This window comes from Microcaecilia unicolor, chromosome 5 (assembly GCF_901765095.1).
Source record: "Microcaecilia unicolor chromosome 5, aMicUni1.1, whole genome shotgun sequence".
Taxonomy (NCBI): Eukaryota; Metazoa; Chordata; class Amphibia; order Gymnophiona; family Siphonopidae; genus Microcaecilia; species Microcaecilia unicolor.
The window spans coordinates 179,132,235-179,153,250 of NC_044035.1; the positions used below are offsets into that span (position 1 = coordinate 179,132,235).

Consider the following 21,016-nt stretch of genomic DNA (forward strand, 5'->3'; position numbering starts at 1 on the left):
CCAGGCACTTCGTGAACACTCTGGGCGCAGAGGCGAGCCCAAAGGGTAGCACACAGTACTGGAAGTGACGTGTGCCCAGCTGAAATCGCAGATACTGCCTGTGAGCTGGCAGTATCGGGATGTGCGTTTAGGCGTCCTTCAAGTCCAGAGAGCATAGCCAGTCGTTTTCCTGAATCATGGGGAGGAGGGTGCCCAGGGAAAGCATCCTGAACTTTTCCTTGACCAGATATTTGTTCAGGGCCCTTAGATCTAGGATGGGACGCATCCCCCCTGTTTTCTTTTCCACAAGGAAGTACCTGGAATAGAATCCCAGCCCTTCTTGCCCGGACTCGACCACATTGGCGCTGAGAAGGGCGGAGAGTTCCTCTGCAAGTACCTGCTAGTGCTGGAAGCTGTAGGATTGAGCTCCCGGTGGGCAATTTGGAGGTTTTGAGGCCAAATTGAGGGTGTATCCTTGCCAGACTATTTGAAGACCCAACGGTCGGAGGTTATGAGAGAGGCCACCTTTGGTGAAAAACTTTCAACCTCCCCCCGACCGGCAGGTCGCCCGGCACTGATACGTTGATGTCGGCTATGCTCTGCTGGAGCCAGTCAAAAGCTCGCCCCCTGCTTTTGCTGGGGAGCCGTGGGGCCTTGCTGAGGCGCACGCTGCTGACGAGAGCGAGCGCGCTGGGTCTTAGCCTGGGCCGCAGACTGTCGAGAAGGAGGAGTTACCTACGCTTACCAGAAGAGTAGGGAACAGGTCTTCCTTCCCCCATAAAAACGTCTACCTGAGGAGGTAGATGCTGAAGGCTGCCGGCGGGGAGAACTTGTCGAAAGCGGTATCCCGCTGGTGGAGCTGCTCTACCACCTTTCGACTTTCTCTCCAAAAATGTTGTCCGCTCGGCAGGGAGTCTGCAATCCGCTGCTGGATCCTATTCTCCAGGTCGGAGGGTATGCAGCCATGAGAGTCTGCGCATCACCACACCTGGAGCAGCGGCCCTGGACGCAACATCAACGGTATCATATACCCCTCCTGGCCAGGAATGTTCTGCATGCCTTCAGCTGCCTGACCACCTCCTGAAATGGCTTGGCTTGCTCAGGAGGGAGCTTGTCCACCAAGCCCGCCAACTGCCGCACATTATTCCGCATATGGATGCTCGTGTAGAGCTGGTAAGACTGAATTTTGGCCACGAGCATAGAAGAATGGTAGGCCTTCCTCCCAAAGGAGTCTAAGGTTCTAGAGTCTTTGCCCGGGGGCGCCGAAGCATGCTCCCTAGAACTCAGCCTTCTTTAGGGCCAGATCCACCACACCAGAGTCATGAGGCAACTGAGTGCGCATCAGCTCTGGGTCCCCATGGATCCGGTACTGGGACTCGATCTTCTTGGGAATGTGGGGATTACTTAGAGGCTTGGTCCAGTTCGCCAGCAATGGTTTTTTTAGGACATGATGCATGGGTACTGTGGACGCTTCCTTAGGTGGGAGAAGGATAGTCCAAGAGCGTAAAACATTTCAGCCCTGGGCTCATCCTCCACGACCACCGGGAAGGGATGGCCGTAGACATCTCCCGGACAAAGGCCGCAAAGGACAGACCTCTCGGGAGGAGAAAGCTGCCTCTCAGGGGGGGAGTGGGATCAGAAGGAAGGCCATCAGACTCCTCGTCAGAGAAATATCTGATGTCCTCCTCCTCCTCCCACGAGGCCTCACCATCGGTATCAGACACAAGTTCATGAACCTGTGTCTGACGCCGTGCCCGACTCGAACCGTGGAAAAACGGCCACGGTGAGATCGTCGAGAGGTAGACTCCCTCACCCACACCGGCGAAGCTCCCTCCGCCGACGTCGTTGGGGAGCCTTCCTGGGAGGCGGCCGCAGTTGATACCGCAAGCAGTACCGATGTCGGAGACCTCACCCCGGGCAAGGGGCCAGCCGGCGCCTCACTCGACGGTACCGGTGGCGCAAGCACCCCCGGTACCGGACGGGAAGGGCGCAACAGCTCTCCCAGGATCTCTGGGAGAACGACCCGGAGACTCTCGTGCAGAGCGGCTGTGGAGAAAGACATGGAAGCAGATGCAGGCGTTGAGGTCAGAGTCTGTTCCGGGCGTGGAGGCTGTTCCGGGCTGTCCAAGGTGGAGCGCATCGACACCTCCTGAACAGAGGGTGAGCGGTCCTCCCGGTGCCGATGCCTACTGGGTGCCGACTCCCTCGGCGACCCAGAGCTCTCGGTACCGACGCGGGAAGGGGACCGTTGTCGATGCTTCTTTGATTTTTTCAGACGAAGCATGTCACCGGAGCTTCCCGGTACCGACGAGGAGGATGTAGAATCCAGCCGTCTCTTCCTCGAGGCCGAAGAAGGTCGGTCTCGGGGGGGCTGTACCGCAGGAGCCCTCAGGGTAGGGGGAGACCCACCCGAAGGCTCACCGCCACCAGCAGGGGAATGGACAGCCCTCACCTGCACTCCAGTCGAAGCACCACCGTCCGACATCAGCAACAGCGGAGGTCCCGATACCACCGACGGAGCTTCCCAGTACCGACGATGCAGAGGGTCGATACCTCGATGCAGTCGATACAGTCGATGCCGAGGTCGAAGGTCTTGATGCTGCCGACGTCGATGCACTCCGAAAAGCCCGAGAACAACACGTTCCACTGGGCCAATCTCGCAACCTGAGTCCTCTTTTGTAAAAGAGCACAAAGACTACAGGCCTGCGGGCGGTGCCCAGCCCCCAGACACTGAAGACACGAAGCGTGCCTATCAGTGAGCGAGATTACCTGGGCGCACTGGGTGCACTTCTTGAAGCCGCTGGGAGACTTCAATGACATGGGCGGAAAAATCACGCCGGCGAAATCAAAATTCATAATGGCGACGAAGGGCACCAAAAATAAGGGAGAGAGAAAAAACCCGTACCGAGGCCCCAAAAAAGGCCTACCCCGAAAGCGAAAGGAAACTTACGTCGGGGGAAACAAACTGGACACATGGGAAAGGACAAGACCGAGATCTTTTTTTTTTTTTTTTTAATCACGAAGACGCGCGAGGGTCAACTTTGAGGGGCGCGAAACAGCGCAAAACACGACCGTCCCGAGCGCGGACAAAAGACTGACGAACACGAGCCGGTTCGGGCGGGAAGACGGCCGCGCATGCGCGATGCGCATGGGCGCGCGAGGACTAGCAAAGGACTTTGCTAGTGAAGTTTCCGATTGGAGGGGCTGCCGTGGACGTCACCCCATCAGTGAGAACAAGCAGCCTGCTTGTCCTCGGAGAAAAGAGGCTACCTTTCATGAAAAAACTTCAACCTTCCCCCAACCGGCAAGTCAACTGGGACGGACACTTTTACTACAGCTATGCTCTGGAGTCAGTCAAAAGCTTGTCCCTTGCTTTCCCTGGGGAGCAGCAGGGGCCTTTGGTGCACGCTGTTGACATGAAATAGCGCTGGGGCTGAGCCTGAGCAGGCTGGCAAGCCAAAGAGTTGTACCTACGCCTAGGGTAGTTAATAGGAACTTCTCCTTGGCTTGCCAAAAGTCCTCCAGATGCAGAAGGTGCCCGGCAGGAGAGAGAAGAGATGGTAAGTGTGTGGTTTTTTTTTTATTTTTTATTTGGTCTGCAACCTACTGAACCTTATCTCCAAAAAGAATTATCCTCCCCCCTCCCCACCCCCCACCAGCATGGAGCATCCGCCAATCTCTGCTGAACAGAATGTTCCAAGTCAGAAACACACAGCCATGAGATTGCACATTACTATATTCAGGCACCTGGTGGGAGACAGAAGAGATAGTATCAGTGTGTTTTTTGATTTGGTCTGCGACCTATTCAACCTTCTCTCCAAAAAAGTTATCCCCCCCAGCATGGGGCATCCACCAACCTCTGCTTAATATTTATTTATTTCTTGCATTTGTACCCCACATTTTCCCACCTATTTGCAGGCTCGATTGTTTCAAATCAGAAACACGCAGCCATGAGAGATTGTGCGTTGCTATACTCAGGGCAGAGATCTTGGATGCCACATCGAAAGTGCTGCAAGTGCCCCTGGCGAAGAACTTTTGACATGCCTTCTGTTGCTTGACCTACTGGCGAACTGACTCAGCCTGCTCCAAAGGGAATGTATCAGCCAGCTTCGACAACTGACGCACCAAGTATCGCAAGTGGACACTCGTGAAGAGCTGGTATGATTGTATTCGGGAAATGAGCACTGAAACCTGGTACATCTTCTTCCCAAAAGAATCCAGGGTTCTAGCTTCTCTGCCTGGAGCTGCCGAGGCATAGTCCCTGGAACTCCTGGCTCTTTTGAGAGTGGATTCCATCACCATGAAATTGTGAGGCAACTGAAGCCTATCAAAACCAGACCCGCTGTGAATCCGGTACTGGGTGTCAATCTTCTTGAGCACGACAGGGACAGACAGCAGGGACTCCCAATTCCTGATGAGGACTTCCCTAAGTAACTCATGGAGCGGGGCACTCACAGCCTCCTTAGGCGGAGAGGTGTAGTCCAGGACCTCAAACATCTTAGCACTGGGCTCATCCTCCACTTCCAAAGGATGCCATTTCCTTTACAAAAGAAGGAAATGAAAGGCTCTCCGGAGGAGACGTTCTCCTTTCAGGTGGAGGGGAGGGTTCAGAAGGAATTCCATAGGACTCATCTGAAGAAAAGTACCTTAAGATCCTCCTCTGAATCCCATGAGTGCTTTTCCTGGGTGTCAGACAGTAGTTCCTAGTGGGAATGTTGAGATCGAACCTGCCTCGACATGGAGGAGCCATGTCCTCTAGAACGGCATCGAGAAGTTGGCTCCCGCCTCAACTCCGGTGAAGCTTCCTCCACTGACATTGAGGGAATGCCAGCTTGGTTGGCAGTCAACACTGTGGTCGCAAGCTGAGGGCCAAGTGGAACCACGATGGGAGGCAGGGTAAGCACAAGTACCCCCAATGCACACCATTGCATGAGACCATCCAGCAGCTCAGAGAGCAAGGCCTGGATGCACTCATTGAGGGCAGACACCGGGAAAGGCTGGGGTGCAGGCTCAGGCACAGGTTGCAGAACTGCCGGGGTCGATACAGGAGCAGGGACTTGGATGCTGAGAGACCAATGCATCAGTACCTCCAGTATGGAGGGGGAGTGGTCCTCCCGGCAATGATATTTCTCTGGTGCCAATTCTATGATGCCCCGGCAATCCCAGCACCTTGCATCGAGGGTGACCAATGATGATGTTTCCTGGCCTTCACCCGAAGTGTGTCACCAAAGCTCCTCGATGCCAACAAGGACAATGTCGAATCCACACGTCGCCTTGGGGTTGGGTCTGACGATGGATGATCCCGGGGGTCCTGTATAGCAGAAGGTCTCGAGGTAGGTGGAGCCATTCGATGCTTCATAGTTCCCAGTGTCTAAGGGTGTAGCAGCAGCCATGGCTACTAACGTTCCCAAAGCTGGTGCAATGCTCGACGAACCGGACTTGGCTGCAAAAATCCTCTCTTGTTTAGCCTCTCTGGAAATCTGGGTCCTCTTCATGCGAAGGCAGAGAACACAATGGGGCCTATGGTCAAGCCCTGCAGACACCAAGGATGGGTGTCTTTCCTAAGATTGTCCGACTGCACAGGGTACAGCGCTTGAAGCCATTGGGAACCTTCATGGACATGGAAGGAAAACTTTCACAGCTAAATTAAAAGAAGAGATGGTGCCTAACAAAAAAAAACAAAGGTTCCACAACAGGAACACAATAAAGGATGACAAAATTAAAATAGCCGAAAGGCACACAAAGCGCTCTAGAACCCAGCGATTTGAAATGTTAAAACAAAACAACAAAAAAACATTCTCTCCTTACACGCGGTAGAAAAGAACTGAGGAGACCATGTTCTCATGGCTGGTGGGAAGGCACTCGCTCATGCGCGGTGGAGCATGTCTCACACTCCACAAACTTCTCGTAAGACTTTTGTAAATTGCAGACCAGGCAATGCGGGTTGGCGTAACCCACTTGTGAGAATTAATAAGCCTGCTTGTCCTCGGAGAGAGTGAATGATACATACCTGTAGCAGGTGTTCTCCGAGGACAGCAGGCTGATTGTTCTCACGACTGGGTTGACGTCCACGGCAGCCCCCAACAACCGGAACAAAACTTCGCGGGCCGCCCGTGCGTGACCGTTCCCGCTCAGTTGAATGACAAGCAAAGATGATCAGAACGCACTCCAAAGGGGAGGAGGGAGGGTAGGTGAGAACAATCAGCCTGCTGTCCTCGGAGAACACCTGCTACAGGTATGTATCATTCACTTTCTCCGAGGACAAGCAGGCTGCTTGTTCTCACGACTGGGGTATCCCTAGCTCTCAGGCTCACTCAAAACAAAAACCCAGGTCAATTTAACCTCGCAACGGCGAGGGCATAACAGAAATTGACCTACGAAGAACAACTAACAGAGTGCAGCCTGACCAGAATAAATTCGGGTCCTGGAGGGTGGAGTTGGATTTACACCCCAAAACAGATTCTGCAGCACCGACTGCCCGAACCAACTGTCGTGTCGGGTATCCTGCTGGAGGCAGTAATGTGATGTGAATGTGTGGACAGATGACCACGTCGCAGCCTTGCAAATCTCTTCAAATAGTGGCTGACTTCAGGTGAGCCACCGACGCTGCCATGGCTCTGACACTGTGACCCGTGACATGGCCCTCCAGAGTCAGCCCAGCCTGGGCATAAGTGAAGGAAATGCAATCTGCTAGCCAATTGGAGATGGTGCGTTTCCCGACAGCAACCCCTATCCTGTTAGGGTCGAAAGAAACAAACAATTGGGCGGACTGTCTGTGGGGCTGTGTCCGCTCCAAGTAGAAGGCCAATGCTCTCTTGCAGTCCAATGTGTGCAACTGACGTTCAGCAGGGCGGGTATGCGGTCTGGGAAAGAATGTTGGCAAGACAATTGACTGGTTAAGATGGAACTCCGACACCACCTTCGGCAGGAACTTTGGGTGAGTGCGGAGCACTACTCTGTTATGATGAAATTTGGTATACGGAGCATGAGCTACCAGGGCTTGAAGCTCACTGACCCTACGAGCTGAAGTAACTGCCACCAAGAAAATGACCTTCCAGGTCAAGTACTTCAGATGGCAGGAATTCAGTGGCTCAAAAGGAGGTTTCATCAGCTGGGTGAGAACGACATTGAGATCCCATGACACTGTAGGAGGCTTGACAGGGGGCTTTGACAAAAGCAAACCTCTCATGAAGCGAACAACTAAAGGCTGTCCTGAGATCGGCTTACTTCCACATGGTAATGGTATGCACTGATTGCGCTAAGGTGAACTCTTACAGAGTTGGTCTTGAGACCAGACTCAGACAAGTGCAGAAGGTATTCAAGCAGGGTCTGTGTAGGACAAGAGCGAGGAGCTAGGGCCTTGCTGTCACACCAGACGGCAAACCTCCTCCACAGAAAGAAGTAACTCCTCTTAGTGGAATCTTTCCTGGAAGCAAGCAAGATGCGGGAGACACCCTCTGACAGACCCAAAGAGGCAAAGTCTACGCTCTCAACATCCAGGCCGTGAGAGCCAGGGACCGGAGGCTGGGATGCAGAAGAGCCCCTTCGTCCTGCGTGATGAGGGTCGGAAAACACTCCAATCTCCACGGTTCTTCGGAGGATAACTCCAGAAGAAGAGGGAACCAGATCTGACGCGGCCAAAAAGGAGCAATCAGAATCATGGTGCCTCGGTCTTGCTTGAGTTTCAACAAAGTCTTCCCCACCAGAGGAGTGGGAGGATAAGCATACAGCAGGCCCTCCCCCCAATCCAGGAGGAAGGCATCCGATGCCAGTCTGCCGGGGGCCTGAAGCCTGGAACAGAACTGAGGGACTTTGTGATTCGCTCGAGATGCGAAGAGATCCACCAAGGGGGTGCCCCACGCTTGGAAGATCTGGCGCACCACTCGGGAGTTGAGCGACCACTCGTGAGGTTGCATGATCCTGCTCAGTCTGTCGGCCAGACTGTTGTTTACACCTGCCAGATATGTGGCTTGGAGCACCATGCCTTGACGGCGAGCCCAGAGCCACATGCTGACGGCTTCCTGACACAGGGGGCGAGATCCGGTGCCCCCCTGCTTGTTGATGTAATACATGGCAACCTGGTTGTCTGTCTGAATTTGGATAATTTGGTGGGACAGCCGATCTCTGAAAGCCTTCAGAGCGTTCCAGATCGCTCGCAACTCCAGGAGATTGATCTGTAGACCGCGTTCCTGGAGGGACCAGCTTCCTTGGGTGTGAAGCCCATCGACATGAGCTCCCCACCCCAGGAGAGACGCATCCGTAGTCAGCACTTTTTGCGGCTCAGGAATTTGGAAAGGACGTCCCAGAGTCAGATTGGACCAAATCGTCCACCAATACAGGGATTCGAGAAAACTCGTGGACAGGTGGATCACGTCTTCTAGATCCCCAGCAGCTTGAAACCACTGGGAAGCTAGGGTCCATTGAGCAGATCTCATGTGAAGGCGGGCCATGGGAGTCACATGAACTGTGGAGGCCATGTGGCCCAGCAATCTCAACATCTGCCGAGCTGTGATCTGCTGGGACACTCGCACCCGCGAGACGAGGGACAACAAGTTGTTGGCTCTCGTCTCTGGGAGATAGGCGCGAGCAGTCCAAGAATCCAGCAGAGCTCCTATGAATTCGAGTCTCTGCACTGGGAGAAGATGGGACTTTGGGTAATTTATCACAAACCCCAGTAGCTCCAGGAGGCGAATAGTCATCTGCATGGACTGCAGGGCTCCTGCCTCGGACGTGTTCTTCACCAGCCAATCGTCGAGATACGGGAACACGTGCACCCCAAGCCTGCGAAGTGCCGCTGCTACTACAGCCAGGCACTTTGTGAACACCCTGGGCGCAGAGGCGAGCCCAAAGGGTAGCACACAGTACTGGAAGTGACGTGTGCCCAGCTGAAATCGCAGATACTGTCTGTGAGCTGGCAGTATTGGGATATGTGTGTAGGCATCCTTCAAGTCCAGAGAGCATAGCCAATCGTTTTCCTGAATCATGGGAAGAAGGGTGCCCAGGGAAAGCATCCTGAACTTTTCTTTTACGAGATATGTGTTCAGGGCCCTTAGGTCTAGGATGGGACGCATCCCCCCTGTTTTCTTTTCCACAAGGAAGTACCTGGAATAGAATCCCAGCCCTTCTTGCCCGGATGGCACGGGCTCCACCGCATTGGCGCTGAGAAGGGCGGAGAGTTCCTCTGCAAGTACCTGCTTGTGCTGGAAGCTGTAAGACTGAGCTCCCGGTGGACAATTTGGAGGTTTTGAGGCCAAATTGAGGGTGTATCCTTGCCGGACTATTTGCAGAACCCACTGATCGGAGGTTATGAGAGGCCACCTTTGGTGAAAAGCTTTCAACCTCCCCCCGACCGGCAGGTCGCCCGGCACTGATACTTGGATGTCGGCTATGCTCTGCTGGAGCCAGTCAAAAGCTCGCCCCTTGCTTTTGCTGGGGAGCCGCGGGGCATTGCTGAGGCGCACGCTGCTGAAGAGAGCGAGCGCGCTGGGGCTTAGCCTGGGCCGCAGGCTGTCGAGAAGGGGGATTATACCTACGCTTGCCAGAACAGTCCTCCTTCCCCAAAAAAATCTTCTACCTGTAGAGGTAGAGGCTGAAGGCTGCCGGCGGGAGAACTTGTCGAATGCGGTGTCCCGCTGGTGGAGATGCTCTACCACCTGCTCGACCTTCTCTCCAAAAATATTGTCCGCACGGCAAGGCGAGTCCGCAATCCGCTGCTGGAGTCTATTCTCCAGGTCGGAGGCACGCAGCATCACCACACCTTGAGCAGCGGCCCTGGACGCAACATCAAAGGTGTCATACACCCCTCTGGCCAGGAATTTTCTGCACGCCTTCAGCTGCCTGACCACCTCCTGAAAAGGCTTGGCTTGCTCAGGGGGAAGAGCATCAACCAAGCCCGCCAACTGCCGCACATTGTTCCGCATATGTATGCTCGTGTAGAGCTGGTAAGACTGGATTTTGGCCACGAGCATAGAAGAATGGTAGGCCTTCCTCCCAAAGGAGTCTAAGGTTCTAGAGTCTTTGCCCGGGGGGCGCCGAAGCATGCTCCCTAGAACTCTTAGCCTTCTTTAGGGCCAAATCCACAACTCCAGAGTCATGAGGCAACTGGGTGCGCATCAGCTCTGGGTCCCCATGGATCCGGTACTGGGACTCGATCTTCTTGGGAATGTGGGGATTACTTAGTGGCATGGTCCAGTTCGCAAGCAATGTCTTTTTTAGGACATGGTGCAAGGGAACAGTGGACGCTTCCTTAGGTGGAGAAGGATAGTCCAGGAGCTCAAACATTTCAGCCCTGGGCTCGTCCTCCACAACCACCGGGAAGGGGATGGCCGTAGACATCTCCCGGAAAAAGGAAGCGAAAGACAGACTCTCAGGAGGAGAAAGCTGTCTTTCAGGAGAGGGAGTGGGATCAGAAGGAAGACCCTCAGACTCCTCGTCAGAGAAATATCTGGGTGTCTTCCTCTTCCTCCCACGAGGACTCACCCTCGGTGTCAGACACAAGTTCACGAACCTGTGTCTGCAACCTCGCCCGGCTCGACTCGGTGGAGCCACGTCCACGATGGGGGCGTCGAGAGGTAGACTCCCTCGCCCGCATCGGCGAAGCTCCCTCCGCCGACGTAGTCGGGGAGCCCTCCTGGGAGGTGGCCGCAGTCGGCACCGCACGCGGTACCGACGTCGGGGACCTCGCCAGCCGGCGCCACGCTCGACGGTACCGGAGGCGCAAGCACCGCCGGTACCGGAGGGGTAGGGCGCAACAGCTCTCCCAGAATCTCTGGGAGAACGGCCCGGAGGCTCTCGTTCAGAGTGGCTGCAGAGAAAGGCAAAGAGGTCGATGCAGGCGTCGACGTCAGAACCTGTTCCGGGCGAGGAGGCTGTTCCGGGGAGGCGACCGGTGTCGATGCTTCTTCGACTTCTTCCGAAGCATGTCACCGGAGCTCCCCGGCACCGACGAGGAGGACGTAGAAAGCGAATGCTACATACCTGTAGAAGGTATTCTCCGAGGACAGCAGGCTGATTGTTCTCACTGATGGGTGACGTCCACGGCAGCCCCTCCAATCGGAAACTTCACTAGCAAAGTCCTTTGCTAGCCCTCGCGCGCCCGCGCGCACCGCGCATGCGCGGCCGTCTTCCCGCCCGAAACCGGCTCGAGCCGGCCAGTCCAGTATGTAGCAAGACAATACACTTCAAGGGAAGACACAACTCCAAAGGGGAGGCGGGCGGGTTGGTGAGAACAATCAGCCTGCTGTCCTCGGAGAATACCTTCTACAGGTATGTAGCATTCGCTTTCTCCGAGGACAAGCAGGCTGCTTGTTCTCACTGATGGGGTATCCCTAGCCCCCAGGCTCACTCAAAACAACAACATTGGTCAATTGGGCCTCGCAACGGCGAGGACATAACTGAGATTGACCTAAAAAAATTACCAACTAACTGAGAGTGTAGCCTGGAACAGAACAAACAGGGCCCTCGGGGGGTGGAGTTGGATCCTAAAGCCCAAACAGGTTCTGAAGAACTGACTGCCCGAACCGACTGTCACGTCGGGTATCCTGCTGCAGGCAGTAATGAGATGTGAATGTGTGGACAGATGACCACGTCGCAGCTTTGCAAATCTCCTCCATGGTGGCTGACTTCAAGTGGGCTACCGACGCAGCCATGGCTCTAACATTATGAGCCGTGACATGACCCTCAAGAGCCAGCCCAGCCTGGGCGTAAGTGAAGGAAATGCAATCTGCTAGCCAATTGGATATGGTGCGTTTCCCTACAGCCACTCCCCTCTTGTTGGGATCAAAAGAAACAAACAATTGGGCGGACTGTCTGTGGGGCTGTGTCCGCTCCAGATAGAAGGCCAATGCTCTCTTGCAGTCCAATGTGTGCAGCTGACGTTCAGCAGGGCAGGAATGAGGACGGGGAAAGAATGTTGGCAAGACAATTGACTGGTTCAGATGGAACTCCGACACAACCTTTGGCAGAAACTTAGGGTGAGTGCGGAGGACTACTCTGTTGTGATGAAATTTGGTGTAAGGGGCCTGGGCTACCAGGGCCTGAAGCTCACTGACTCTACGAGCCGAAGTAACTGCCACCAAGAAAATGACCTTCCAGGTCAAGTACTTCGGATGGCAGGAATTCAGTGGCTCAAAAGGAGGTTTCATCAGCTGGGTGAGAACGACATTGAGATCCCATGACACTGTAGGAGGTTTGACAGGGGGCTTTGACAAAAGCAAACTTCTCATGAAGCGAACAACTAAAGGCTGTCCTGAGATCGGCTTACCTTCCACTTGGTAATGGTATGCACTGATTGCACTAAGGTGAACCCTTACGGAGTTGGTCTTAAGACCAGACTCAGACAAGTGCAGAAGGTATTCAAGCAGGGTCTGTGTAGGACAAGAGCGAGGATCTAGGGCCTTGCTGTCACACCAGACGGCAAACCTCCTCCAATGAAAGAAGTAACTTCTCTTAGTGGAGTCTTTCCTGGAAGCAAGCAAGATGCGGGAGACACCCTCTGACAGACCCAAAGAGGCAAAGTCTACGCCCTCAACATCCAGGCCGTGAGAGCCAGAGACTGGAGGTTGGGATGCAGAAGAGCCCCTTCGTCCTCTGTGATGAGGGTCGGAAAACACTCCAATCTCCACGGTTCTTCGGAGGATAACTCCAGAAGAAGGGGGAACCAGATCTGACGCGGCCAAAAAGGAGCAATCAGAATCATGGTGCCTCGGTCTTGCTTGAGTTTCAACAAAGTCTTCCCCACCAGAGGGATGGGAGGATAAGCATACAACAGGCCCTCCCCCCAGTCCAGGAGGAAGGCATCCGATGCCAGTCTGCCGTGGGCCTGAAGCCTGGAACAGAACTGAGGGACCTTGTGGTTCACTTGAGATGCGAAGAGATCCACCAGGGGGGTGCCCCACGCCTGGAAGATCTGCCGCATCACACGGGAATTGAGCGACCACTTGTGAGGTTGCATAATCCTGCTCAACCTGTCGGCCAGACTGTTGTTTACGCCTGCCAGATATGTGGCTTGGAGCACCATGCCTTGACGGCGAGCCCAGAGCCACATGCTGACGGCTTCCTGACACAGGGGGCGAGATCCGGTGCCCCCCTGCTTGTTGACATAGTACATGGCAACCTGATTGTCTGTCTGAATTTGGATAATTTGGTGGGACAGCCGATCTCTGAAAGCCTTCAGAGCGTTCCAGATCGCTCGCAACTCCAGAAGATTGATCTGTAGATCGCTTTCTTGGAGGGACCACCTTCCTTGGGTGTGAAGCCCATCGACATGAGCTCCCCATCCCAGGAGGGACGCATCCGTGGTCAGCACTTTTTGTGGCTGAGGAATTTGGAAGGGACGTCCCAGAGTCAAATTGGAGCAAATCGTCCACCAATACAGGGATTCGAGAAAACTCCTGGACAGGTGGATCACGTCCTCTAGACCCCCAGCGGCCTGATACCACTGGGAGGCTAGGGTCCATTGAGCAGATCTCATGTGAAGGCGGGCCATGGGAGTCACATGAACTGTGGAGTGCATGTGGCCCAGCAATCTCAACATCTGCCGAGCTGTGATCTGCTGGGACGCTCGCACCCGCGAGACGAGGGACAACAAGTTGTTGGCCCTCGCCTCTGGGAGATAGGCGCGAGCCGTCCGAGAATCCAGCAGGGCTCCGATGAATTCGAGTTTCTGCACTGGGAGAAGATGGGACTTTGGGTAATTTATCACAAACCCCAGTAGCTCCAGGAGGCGAATAGTCATCTGCATGGACTGCAGGGCTCCTGCCTCGGATGTGTTCTTCACCAGCAGTCGTCGAGATATGGGAACACGTGCACCCCCAGCCTGCGAAGCGCCACTGCTACCACAGCTAGGCACTTTGTGAACACCCTGGGCGCAGAGGCGAGCCCAAAGGGTAGCACACAGTACTGGAAGTGGCGTGTGCCCAGCTGAAATCGCAGATACTGTCTGTGAGCTGGCAGTATCGGGATGTGTGTGTAGGCATCCTTCAAGTCCAGAGAGCATAGCCAATCGTTTTGCTGAATCATGGGGAGAAGGGTGCCCAGGGAAAGCATCCTGAACTTTTCTTTTACGAGATATTTGTTCAGGGCCCTTAGGTCTAGGATGGGACGCATCCCCCTGTTTTCTTTTCCACAAGGAAGTACCTGGAATAGAATCCCAGCCCTTCTTGCCCGGATGGCACGGGCTCGACCGCATTGGCGCTGAGAAGGGCGGAGAGTTCCTCTGCAAGTACCTTCTTGTGCTGGAAGCTGTAAGATTGAGCTCCCGGTGGACAATTTGGAGGTTTTGAGGCCAAATTGAGGGTGTATCCCTGCCGGACTATTTGCAGAACCCACTGATCGGAGGTTATGAGAGGCCACCTTTGGTGAAAAGCTTTCAACCTCCCCCGACTGGCAGGTCGCCCGGCACGGACACTTGGATGTCGGCTATGCTCTGCTGGAGCCAGTCAAAAGCTCGCCCCTTGCTTTTGCTGGGGAGCCGCGGGGCCTTGCTGAGGCGCACGCTGCTGACGAGAGCGAGCGCGCTGGGGCTTAGCCTGGGCCACAGGCTGTCGGGAAGGAGGATTGTACCTACGCTTGCCAGAAGTATAGGGAACAGTCTTCCTTCCCCCGAAAAATCGTCTACCTGTAGAGGTAGAAGCTGAAGGCTGCCGGCGGGCGAACTTGTCGAATGCGGTGTCCCGCTGGTGGAGAGACTCTACCACCTGTTCGACTTTTTCGCCAAAAATGTTGTCCGCACGGCAAGGCGAGTCCGCAATCCGCTGCTGGAGTCTATTCTCCATGTCGGCGGCACGCAGCCATGAGAGCCTGCGCATCACCACACCTTGAGCAGCGGCCCTGGACGCAACATCAAAAGTGTCATAAACTCCTCTGGCCAGGAATTTTCTGCACGCCTTCAGCTGCCTGACCACCTCCTGAAAAGGCTTGGCTTGCTCAGGGGGAAGAGCATCAACCAAGCCCGCCAACTGCCGCACATTGTTCCGCATGTGGATGCTCGTGTAGAGCTGGTAAGACTGGATCTTGGACACGAGCATAGAGGAATGGTAGGCCTTCCTCCCAAAGGAGTCTAAGGTTCTAGCGTCTTTGCCCGGGGGCGCCGAAGCATGTTCCCTAGAACTCTTAGCCTTCTTTAGGGCCAGATCCACAACTCCAGAATCATGAGGCAACTGCGTGCGCATCAGCTCTGGGTCCCCATGGATCCGGTACTGGGACTCAATCTTCTTGGGGATGTGGGGATTACTTAATGGCTTGGTCCAGTTCGCAAGCAATGTCTTTTTCAGGACATGGTGCAAGGGAACAGTGGACGCTTCCTTAGGTGGAGAAGGATAGTCCAGGAGCTCAAACATTTCAGCCCTGGGCTCGTCCTCCACAACCACCGGGAAGGGGATGGCCGTAGACATCTCCCGGACAAAGGAGGCAAAAGACAGACTCTCGGGAGGAGAAAGCTGTCTCTCAGGAGAGGGAGTGGGATCAGACGGAAGACCCTCAGACTCCTCGTCAGAGAAATATCTGGGATCTTCCTCTTCCTCCCACGAGGCCTCACCCTCGGTGTCAGACACAAGTTCACGGACCTGTGTCTGCAACCTCGCCCTGCTCGACTCTGTGGAGCCACGTCCACGATGTGGGCGTCGAGAGGTAGACTCCCTGGCCCGCATCGGCGAAGCTCCCTCCGCCGACGTAGTCGGGGAGCCTTCCTGGGAGGTGGCCGCGGTCGGCACCGCACGCGGGTACCGACGTCGGGGACCTCAACCTGGGCGATGGGCCAGCCGGCGCCACGCTCGACGGTACCGGAGGCGCAAGCACCGCCGGTACCGGAGGGGTAGGGCGCAACAGCTCTCCCAGAATCTCTGGGAGAACGGCCCGGAGGCTCTCGTTTAGAGTGGCTGCGGAGAAAGGCTGAGAGGTCGATGCAGGCGTCGACGTCAGAACCTGTTCCGGGCGTGGAGGCTGTTCCGGGCTGTCCAGAGCGGAGCGCATCGACACCTCCTGAACAGAGGGTGAGCGGTCCTCTCGGTGCCGATGCCTGCTGGGTGCCGAATCCCTCGGCGACCCAGAGCTCTCGGTGCCGACACGGGGAGGAGACCGGTGTCGATGCTTCTTCGATTTCTTCCGAAGCATGTCACCGGAGCTCCCCGGCACCGACGAGGAGGACGTCGAATCCACCCGTCGCTTCCTCGGGGCCGAGACTGAAGAAGGTCGATCTCGGGGGGGCTGTACCGCAGGAGCCCTCGGGGCAGGAGGAGACCCACCCGAGGGCTCACCGCCACCAGCAGGGGAATGGACAGCCCTCACCTGCACTCCACCCGATGCACCACCGTCCGACGACATCAGCAGACGAGGTCCTGGTACCACCGACGTCGATGCAGCTATCCGATGTCTCGGCGCCGATGCAGAGGCCCGATGCCTCGATGCACTCGATGCAGGGGCGGCCGAGGAAGATGGTCTGGACGCTGACGACGTCGATGCACTCGAAGATCCCGGTGCCGATGCCGACGAAGAGCCCGAGAACAACACGTTCCACTGGGCTAGTCTCGCTACCTGAGTCCGCCTTTGAAGCAGGGAACACAGACTACAGTTCTGAGGGCGGTGCTCGGCCCCCAGACACTGAAGACACGACGAGTGTCGATCAGTGAGCGAGATAACCCTGGCGCACTGGGTGCACTTCTTGAAGCCGCTGGAAGGCTTCGATGTCATGGGCGGAAAAATCACGCCGGCGAAATCAAAAGCCGAAATGGCGAAATTCGGAGCACCAAAATTTAGAGGGAGAAAAAAATCTCGACCGAGGCCGAAAAGAGGCCCTACCCCGACGACGAAAGAAAACTTACCGGGGCAAAAAAGCTAGAAGTACGGGGAGGATTTACACGAAACCCGGCGAGGGGTTTCCGGAGCACTTCCCGACTAGGACAAAGCTTTCCCGAAGGAAAAAACACGTTCAAAACAAATTGGACGCGCGAGGCGGGGCTCGACACGGCGAAAACACGACCGTACCGAGTGCGGACAAAAGAAGACTGGCCGGCTCGAGCCGGTTTCGGGCGGGAAGACGGCCGCGCATGCGCGGTGCGCGCGGGCGCGCGAGGGCTAGCAAAGGACTTTGCTAGTGAAGTTTCCGATTGGAGGGGCTGCCGTGGACGTCACCCATCAGTGAGAACAAGCAGCCTGCTTGTCCTCGGAGAATCCAGCCGTCGCTTCCTCGGGGCCGAGGCCGAAGGAGGTCGGTCTCGGGGGGGCTGTACCGCAGGAGCCCTCAGGGTAGGAGGAGACCCACCCGAAGGCTCACCGCCACCAGCAGGGGAATGGACAGCCCTCACCTGCACTCCTGACGATGCACCACCGTCCGACGACATCAGCAGACGAGGTCCCGGTACCACCGACGTCGATGCAGTCGCCCGATACCTTGGCGCCGATGCAGAGGCCCGATGCCTCGATGCACTCGATGCAGTGGCGGCCGAGGAAGATGGTCTGGATGCTGACGACGTCGATGCACTCGAAGATCCCGGTGCCGATGCCGACGAAGAGCCCGAGAACAACACGTTCCACTGGGCTAATCTCGCTACCTGAGTCCGCCTTTGAAGCAGGGAACACAGACTACAGTTCTGAGGGCGGTGCTCGGCCCCCAGACACTGAAGACATGACGAGTGTCTATCAGTGAGCGAGATTATCTGGGCGCACTGGGTGCACTTCTTGAAGCCGCTGGAAGGCTTCGATGTCATGGGCGGAAAAATCACGCCGGCGAAATCAAAATCCAAAATGACGGAAAAAGAGCACCAAAAATTTTTAAGGGAGAAAATCTCGACCGAGGCCGAAAAGAGGCCTACCCCGACGACGAAAGAAAACTTATCGGGGCAAAAAGCTGGAAGTACGGGAAGGGGTTGACACGAAACCCGGGGGGGGTTTCCGGAGCACTTCCCAACACTTTTAAAGACTTTTCCGAAGAAAAAAAAACATGTCAAAATTAATTTGGACGCGCGAGGTCGACTTTCCGGGGCTCGACACGGCGAAACACAACCGTACCGAGTGCGGACAAAAGAAGACTGGCCGGCTCGAGCCGGTTTTGGGCGGGAAGACGGCCGCGCATGCGCGGTGCGCGCGAGGACTAGCAAAGGACTTTGCTAGAGAAGTTTCCGATTGGAGGGGCTGCCGTGGACGTCACCCATCAGTGAGAACAAGCAGCCTGCTTGTCCTCGGAGAAGTAGTAGTACATTTAAAACAAACCGGAGAAAATATTTCTTCACTCAACGTGTAATTAAACTCTGGAATTCTTTGCCAGAGAATGTGGTAAAAGCAGCTAGCTTAGCAGGGTTCAAAAAAGGGTTGGATAATTTCATAAAAGAAAAAAGTCTATAAGCCATTATTAAGATGAACTTGGGAAAATCCACTGCTTATTACTAGGACGAGCAGCATAAAATCTGTTTTACTGTTCTGGGATATTTGCCAGGTTCTTGTGACCTGGATTGGTCACTGCTGGAAACAGGATACCTGGCTTGATGGACCTTAAATCTGTCCCAGTATGGTAAAACTTATGCTAAGCTATGGAGTAGATAAGAATGGAAGGGATTTTAGGTGAAAATCCTTCTAAATGTTTAGTTACTGAAATAATACTAAAGGTTATTTCTGAAGCAAATATTATAAACTATTGTAGGCTAAGGGCAAAATTACTTTTTAAAGCTACAACTCAAAAGGCTGAAAAATTGGGCTTTTTTTCCCCATAGCAACAGATTAATCACATGCAGAAAGATGATAATTTCTATAAGAAACAAAGTCTACACAGACTGTTAGGCAAGTTTTCAAAACAAAGTTTAAACAGCCAGAAAAATTAGACAACTTTTGAAGTTACATATGCAAAAAATATTTTGATCAGCAAGAACAATTTCAAAAATAAGCAAAATTATCTAGTCTAGGGTACCCAGTGTGCTCCTGTCCTAGTCAAAAGCAATGTATGCAACTCATCCTTAAAAATAAGTTTTAAAATAATGAAAAAAAAAAAGTCAAAAGTTCTCTTCTGAAAAATTAGACTGCAAAATCAGCAGTAGCCACATTGACAATATTCTATTATAGATGATACTAACACCATGTTAAGGCTGTGTACTGCAGCCTGTATAAAAAGAACCCCCTCACCGTCATAACCAAGCTAGCGTGTATTTATAAATTTAGAAAGCAAGTGCTGCTTACCAGCTGAAAGTGAGTAACCCCAATTGCGCACTTTTCATTCATTTCCTTTTGATGCTTGTTCTGGATTAAACACTCCATCAGGTCTCCAGATTCAATTTGATTGTCAGCCATGTCCTAATGGTTGAAAAGATAAGGCTCTTTAAAGCTCACACACCTCCTTTTATACAACAAGCGTGTACATACAGAGAAAAAACAAGAATCAGATGAGAAGTACTGTGTTCTAGGTAACCTGGTATATAATTCTCTTCTATGTAGGACACACCCACAAGACCTTAAGGTTTTGTATTGGGCTGAAAAATATTTTGCGGATTCAAAACAAAGATTGGGCTTTTGATATCGTTTGAGAGTAGATTACTTTAATATTTCAGGAAGACAGTTTATATTGCCTTCCCCTCACCTAAATGAGCTGCTCACTAATCATTACGGATCATCAGAGTCACACATCAAAAATGTGGTAACTTTACTTTGTATGCCTCCTTTACCGACTTCAGTCTGATGTCTTAACATCAAGGGCCCTGCAATTTTGCAAGACCCACTAACCCTACATGTTCAGGCATTAGATTGAAGCCAACAAAATGAGGTACACGTAGGTAAAAAGTACTGCTCATTTGTTGTTGATGGGGGGTGGGGGGGTTTAAAGGGTTGATGATCAAACAGATTTTGGTTTGATGTGACACCAGGATTCAAACTCAGAAGTGAGTCACAAAATTTAAAAAAATAAATAAATAAAGGTGAGAAGTACTGCACTAAATCCGTCAAGGTAAGTCTCCAATTTAGAACTCTGGAAACTTGTTTCTAGGATAGAAGACACCAAAAGTAAGTCCTCATGGAGATGGCATTCAAATTTACGTTCATGGTGATAGTATTTATTTTTTTGTAGCATTTGTATCCCACACTTTCCCACCTATTTGCAGGCTCAATGTGGCTTACAATTGTTCCGTAATGGTGATCACCAATTCCGGAAAAAGAGAAATACATAGTTAAAATATGGAGGTGACAGAGTGGAATTAGGTAGTCAAATAAATAACGTTCATTTTCGTAATAAGAAATAAAAGATAATTGGATAAAACTTCAATCGTAGTAGATTAGACTTGAACAATCAGGAATAAAGAGTTACGTTTTGTGTAGATCTGATGTAAATTTTATTATTGGTATTTAGGATGGATCTCTGTGGTATGCCTTATTGAATAAGTTAGTTTTTAGTAATTTTCAGAAATTATTTATGCCGTATGTTGTTTTTATTGATTTTGGTAATTCATTCCATATTTGCGTGCTTATATAAGAGAAACTAGATGCATATGTTGATTTATATTTTAGTCCCTTGCAGTTGGGGTACTGGAGATTCAGGAACGTACATGATAAATTTAGTAGAATTCCTGGTTGGTAGGTCTATAAGGGCTGACATATATCCCGGAGCTTCACCATGTACGATCTTATGAACCAGAGAGCAGACCTTGAACGCAATGCGTTCTCTCAGTGGAAGCCAATGTCATTTTTCTCTTAGGGGACCGGCGTTTTTGTATTTCAAAATTTGAGTCTGGCTGCCTTGTTTTGTGCAGTTTGGAGTTTCTTAATGATTTGTTCTTTGCATCTAGCATAAATTGCATTGCAGTAGTCAACTTGACTATATACCATTGATTGTACCAGTCTGCAGAATATTTCCCTTGGGAAGAAAGGCTTTAAGGAGTGGAGGAGTGGCCTAGTGGTTAGGGTGGTGGACTTTGGTCCTGGGGAACTGAGGAACTAAGTTCGATTCCCACTTCAGGCACAGGCAGCTCCTTGTGACTCTGGGCAAGTCACTTAACCCTCCATTGCCCCATGTAAGCCGCACTGAGCCTGCCATGAATGGGATAAATAAAGGTGAGAAGTACTGCAT

The 21,016-nt window shown here is 53.1% G+C and overlaps 1 protein-coding gene across 1 annotated transcript in view; it reads right to left on the reverse strand.

Moving 5' to 3' along the window:
* GLG1 (golgi glycoprotein 1) overlaps positions 1–21,016 on the reverse strand; it is a 435,835-nt gene that overhangs the window by 209,382 nt on the left and 205,437 nt on the right. The window contains 1 exon segment of the mRNA XM_030203623.1: positions 19,141–19,254. Within this exon segment, the coding sequence (XP_030059483.1) occupies positions 19,141–19,254 (114 nt within the window).